This window comes from Ailuropoda melanoleuca, chromosome 13 (assembly GCF_002007445.2).
Source record: "Ailuropoda melanoleuca isolate Jingjing chromosome 13, ASM200744v2, whole genome shotgun sequence".
NCBI classification, from domain to species: domain Eukaryota; kingdom Metazoa; phylum Chordata; class Mammalia; order Carnivora; family Ursidae; genus Ailuropoda; species Ailuropoda melanoleuca.
Genome location: NC_048230.1, coordinates 25656083 through 25661782, shown reverse-complemented (window position 1 = coordinate 25661782; position 5700 = coordinate 25656083). Strand labels below are relative to the sequence as shown.

Below are 5700 nucleotides of genomic sequence, written 5' to 3'. Positions count from 1 at the left end.
ATCGGGGCACCAAGAATGATTCTAAGGCTTAAAAGAATTAGTGCCACAATCATCTCTTTCTGGCGGTAGGTTCTTCCAGTCTAAAGGGACAGAAACGGCCGCCAGCCTCCTCTGCCGCCCCATCCAACTCATTCAGGACTTCGGGCGACTCTCGCAGGCACCGCCTCCCGCGGCGCCCTCTGAGGGACACGGTCCCTACGCTGAAGGGGCGCAGGTCTGGTCTTGGAGACAGACACTCTCTGAGCACTGCCGGCCACCGGATAAGGGATGATCTGGGGCCGCGTGGGACGAGGTCGGAGGAGTCTTCCCCGGGGAGACCTCTAAGCACGGTCTCCAGGAAGAACAGGTGTCTGCCGGGGTGGAAGGAAGTGGGCAAAGCGAATGAGGGCTGGAGGTAAAGCACAAGGAAGGGTAATAAGACAAAGAAATAAGAAAGAGGGCTGTCGAGCGGCTGGAGCACGGGGGTGTGAGCGCAGGGACCGGTGTGGGACGCGCCAGACTGGGCGGCGCGTTGAAACCATCCTGGGGTTTGGATTCATCTCCCAGCTCCCTGGAAAGCACAACACAGTCCTAACTCCCAGTCCAGCGTGCGCAGCCGGCAACCCCCGCGGAAGCGGAGGGATGGGGTGTCCCCAGCTAGGGACCTCGAAGTCTCTGTATGCGAATTCCTGGGAACTGAGATTTGGGGCAGAACCATTCTTGGGAGGTGGAGAGGGGAGGAGTGGCCCTGCACTCGGAACCCGAGCCCACGGAACCTGCTGGAACCGCCGCTCGACTCTTCTCCTCATTCTGATTTTTGCGCTCTGCTTCTCCACCAAGAGTTCCACTCACACGCGACCCGCAGTCCCGGGCCCCACTGGCAGCTCCCGGCCGCCCACTCCCGCGCGTGGTACGGCCCGCGGGCGCCCACTCCGGGCGCTGGTTATAAAGGCCCGGCGGCTGCAGCCGACTGCGGACTCAAGATGCGTCCTAAGGGGTCGGGGCCCGGCTACGTGAGGCACCGGTTCAGACCCCGGGATCCGGCGGGAGTCAGCCTCGCACCCCCACTCGCAGCCAATCCCACTCCAGAGCCCTCTGCACAGGTGGCACCCGCCCCTGCGCGGGCACCCGCGGCCAGACAGGGAGCAGGATCCAGATCCCCATCCGTCTCGGGACGCCCAGCCGGAGCTCGCGCGACCTCCAAGGCTGGATCGGCGACAGGACCCCCACGCGCATCCGCATTCTCAGTCGCCCAGGGGAATGCCCAGTCCGTGCACGGCAACTCGGATGCGCCACGGACCCGCTTCATGTTCCAGGGGCCCGTTGGTCCCCGGGCCACTGGCCTGGGGACTGGAAAGGCGGCGGGCATCTGGAAGACGCCGGCCGCCTACATCGGCCGTCGGCCTGGGGTGTCTGGCCCGGAGCGCGCAGCCTTTATCCGGGAGCTGGAGGAAGGTAAACCGGATCCCCGGAACCCCAGAGCGGGTGGGACGTAGGCATTTCCGTGGAGAAGGGGGCCCGGTCGGCTCCGGGCGCCCCGCCCCCATTGGCATTCAGTCTTCTTGCTCTATCCACTTGCGATGTCACTGTCTGCGGTGCCTCTCCGGTCCCCTCTTGCCCATCTCCTCCCTCCTGTCGTCTCCTGATCGTTGTCGGGGGGGGGGTCAAGGTCCGGGGGGGGTCAAGGTCCAGGTGCTCTGAGCGCCCGTTGCTCCACAGATCTGCACACTCTCGGGGCACCCGTCCCCAGGCTACCACAGAGCCAGGAGAGGGGCGGGGGCTGCGAGAGGGCGCTGCCCCGAGCCTGCGCTGGCCCGCGGCGCCCGCGCAGGGGAGGTGGGTGGGCGGAGGGGTTGGTTTTGTCAACCTTTTAGCTGCTGGAGTCAAAGCGGTGCTTTTCCCCAGCCTAGGGATGGGCGGGGCCTCAGGTTTCTTCCCCTCGTAGCCTCTCCTGGGTAGCGCGAGATCTCCGGATTGGGTCTAGAGCTCAAGGGCCCCCCTACTGCAGTGCTGGAAAAGTCTCTGCCTTCCCTCCACACGCAACAGGTGCGGGGTGGGTGACTGTGTCTGTTTTATGACCCACGAGGCTCCCATGAGTCGGCCAAGGCTGCCCTCTGGGTAAGGCGTAATGAGTCAGTATCTAGCCGCCTCCATTCTCCTAGGCACCAGGGACCCAGGCGGCCGAGAACTCAGTTCCACCTGAGCTTGGAGGACTGGGATCCTTCACCTCACCCAGGCCCCTCCAGAACAAAAAAAGAGTCTAGTTGGCCCTGGGAGCAGGGAATGGAGCGCTGTACTGGGGTGTGTGTGGAGAGGGTATTGGGGGCAGGAAAGGAGCTCAATCTTCTCCTGCCTTGTCGCTGACTCTTGTTGCTGAGGGAGAACTGGGGATAGGGCAGGAAACAGTGGGATGTGGGGTGGGATATGCCCCCCCTTTTCCTGATTCCGTCGTACTACCTGCTTTTGCAGCGCTGTGCCCTGACCGACCCCCGCCAGTCAAGATCACCCAAGAAGATGTCAAACTGATGTTAAATCTTCTAGAGGAGGTGTGTACTGCCTTCCTGGGGCAGCCTGGGCCTTCGAGGGGCCTCTGTTTGAATTCTGCCCGGAGGAGTAGGAGTCCTGTCCGTTCCCTGCTTGACTATTTCCCTGGGGGTCAGGCTGGGGGTCTCTTTTATGGAAGGCAGGTGTATGTGGGATGTCCAGGCTGAAACTGCTCTTAGAGCCAGTTTTCCTCTTTCCTGAGCAGGAAACTGAGTCAGGCCCCACAGTGGTTTGATGGCAGACTCTTTTCTAGTACCCTGGAAAACTAGGGTGTGGAAGGGTTTCCCTTAGTGGCCTAGCTTCCCTTGGAGCCCTGTGTACTCTCTAGCTTCTCCCATCTGTCTGGGAGATCCCAGAAAACAGGAAAGTATTCCCCATGGACGGGGGTCCTTCCGCAGAGGGAGCGGGACCTCCATATGGCGGCTCGCATTGGCCAGTCCCTGGCGAAACGGAACAGTGTTCTGATGGAGGAGAACAGCAAGCTGGAAGCCATGCTGGGCTCAGCCAGGGAGGAGGTAACCGGCTGGGACGAGGGGCGGGGGGTGTGCCATCTCAGACCTACCTCCGTCCCCCTCGTGCCAGGACCTGTGCCTGCCCCTGCCTGCCTTCCCACAGGGATCCTCTCCCCCCCACTGGCAGATTTTACACCTCAGACACCAGGTGAGCTTGCGAGATGATCTCCTCCAGCTCTACTCCGACTCGGATGAGGACGAAGAGGAGGAGGGAGAGGAGGAGGAGGAGGAGGAGGAAGAGGAGGAGGAGGAGGAGGAGGAGGAAGAGTGGCAGCGTGATCATCTCTATGGAGCCTCTGAGCCGTGAGTGTCCTGCCTTTTCACCGGGGCCATCCCGGCTCTGTGCCTCAGTTTCCCTATTTGCAAACTGCAACACACCCGGTGCACCTGCCAGCAGGGTTGCTGGGGCTAAATGAGACCACCCCACAGAGCCTGGGTGGGCAAATCCTGGGTGGGCTGGGACCCGGGTCCCCCACCCCTGTGCCCTGATGCCCTTCGCTCCCGCTGCTAGGACTTCTGTGTGGGAGTCAAGGCACCAGTGCCCGCAGCTGGAAACCCTGCAGGAGCAGCTGCAGCAGCTGCAGGCGGAGAACGAGCAGCTGAGAGAGGAGGTGAGGCTGTGGCAAGAGGGGGTGCACACAGGCAGGGGCTGTTGGCTCCCCTGCCGCTTCCTCTCCCCTCCCTGCAGGCCCCTTACCTGGACGCTTCCTCTCCCCTCCCTGCGGGCCTCTCCCCTCCCTGCAGGCCTCTCCCCTGCTGCTTCCTCTCTCCCTCCCTGCAGGCCTCTCACGTGGATGCTTCCTCCCCCCCTCCCCGCAGGCCTCTCACTTGCCCCCATAGGCCTCTCACCTGCCGCCTCCTCCCCCCTCCCCATAGGCCTCTCACCTGCCGCCTCCTCCCCCTTCCCTGCAGGCCTCTCACCTGGACGCCGTTGAGGAGGAGGAGCAGAAGCTCATCCTGGATTGTGTGGAGCAGTTTTGTACGTGAAGCTGTAACCTGAGGGGAGCTGAGGGGAGAGCTCAGAACTCACAGTCTGGAGACCTGAGTTTGAGTCCCAGCTCTGGCACTTCCTAGCTGTGTGAGCTTGGACGAGTTCCTTGACCTCTCTGAAACTTCATCTTTATAACGGGGTGCAGAGCTCTCCAGAGCGCAGCAGACCCGTGCTCTGTGCATGCTGTGAAGAGCTGTGCAGAAACCGTGGGGCCCCTCTAAGCCTGTTTCCTTTTGTCATTTGCCGCTGAGCTCCTGCTGCCCCTGCCCCGCAGGTCTGACCTTCCTTCCCTCTGGGCTCCCCAGCTCCCCAAAGGGCCAGGCCCCTGGCATAGGAGCTGGTCCCCAAGTTCGGTTGCTTCCACCTCCTAAGAAAGGCTCAAGTCTCTTTCCTCCTCCTCATGCCCCTGTCTCAAGCCCAGGCCCGGTCCTAGCTGGTCTCCCTTCCTGTACTGCTGTCTTTCCAGGTCCTTCTGCACACAGCCCAAAAAAGTTTTCTAAAACCAAATCTGACCATGTCATCCTCTGTCTAAAAGCCTGAGCTTCCCATGGGCCAAAGGGAAACCTCAGCCCCCTACCCCAGCCCCTGTGATCTGGTGCTGCCCAGATCCTGTGTCCTCCCTGCAGGGTCTCGTGATTGGCTCTGGGCTCCTCCATGCCCTGTCTGGTCCTCATTTGCCCTTCTTGGCCTGGCCAAGTCCCACTTGCCCTGCAGAGGTCCTAGCTTTGCAGACCGTGTAAGGCAGGACCGGGTGCCGCCGCTGTCACCCCCAGTGCGCCCTTTATACGCGGTCCGTCCTAGCCCAGAGTAGGCCCTGGTGGGATTTCCTTGCCCATCAGTGTCCCCGCTAGATGTGAGCTCTGTGTGTGCCTGGACCAGGTCTCGTAGACCGCTCACCCAGGGCTTTGCAAACATTTATTGGCATGAAGACCCAGGGAGGAACGCGAAGTCCTGGGAACCCAGGGTCCCTTGCGCGAGCTGAGGGGTGGGGCGGACAGAGGCATCGGGAGGGCCGGACTGGTCCCCAAAGGCCAGGCAGCCAGCGCTGACTTGCCCCGCTTCCCCCCAGCCGAGGCCAGCCAGCAGATGGCCGAGCTGTCGGAGGTGCTGGCGCTCAGGATGGAGACCCACGACCAGCAGCGGAGGGAGGTCACCCAGCTGCGGACCCAGGTCCTGACGCTGCAGCGGTGCTGCCAGACGGTGCGTCCGTCCGGGTGTGTGCAGGGCTCCCTCCTCCGGTCCCGGCCCTGGCCCACGGACCCTGAGCCCCCTCCTCCCTGCCCTCACCTCACGGAGCCCTGGGCTGGGCCAGGCCCCGGCCCCTCTGTGTGGTGGAGGCAGAGACGGAGGAGATCTCGGAGAGCATCCTGTTCTGCCCCCTCGTTGTCCCAGGGAGGGGACCCAGGCCCAGAGAGGGTCACGGAGTGTTCTAGGACGCCTCATGCCATGTGACCTCTTGCTTCAAGAGTTGCTAGAGGCTCAGGCGTGGGCCTGGGAAGACTTGCTGGTGGTGGTGGGGAGGCCTCGGCTGGGGCTGACCGGTCTCGGTCCTTCCAGTACGGAGCCGAGACGGAGAAGGTGAAGCAGCAGCTGGCGTTGGAGAAGGAAATCCAGATGCGGCTCCAGGATGAGGTGAAGCCCCCCCCCCCCCCCCCCCCCCCCCGGGGGGGGCCG

The 5700-nt window shown here is 63.0% G+C and overlaps 1 protein-coding gene across 1 annotated transcript in view; it reads left to right on the top strand.

Annotated features, from left to right (window-relative positions):
• Positions 1–227: 227 nt before the first annotated feature.
• LOC117795583 (huntingtin-associated protein 1-like) overlaps positions 228–5700 on the top strand; it is a 9093-nt gene continuing 3620 nt past the window's right edge. Inside the window, exons 1-8 of the mRNA XM_034640685.1 lie at positions 228–1434; positions 2449–2525; positions 2922–3038; positions 3163–3338; positions 3547–3646; positions 3948–4014; positions 5096–5226; positions 5584–5696. Of these exons, the coding sequence (XP_034496576.1) occupies positions 963–1434; positions 2449–2525; positions 2922–3038; positions 3163–3338; positions 3547–3646; positions 3948–4014; positions 5096–5226; positions 5584–5696 (1253 nt within the window). The 5' untranslated portion in view covers positions 228–962. The remainder of the gene's footprint in view (positions 1435–2448; positions 2526–2921; positions 3039–3162; positions 3339–3546; positions 3647–3947; positions 4015–5095; positions 5227–5583; positions 5697–5700) is intronic.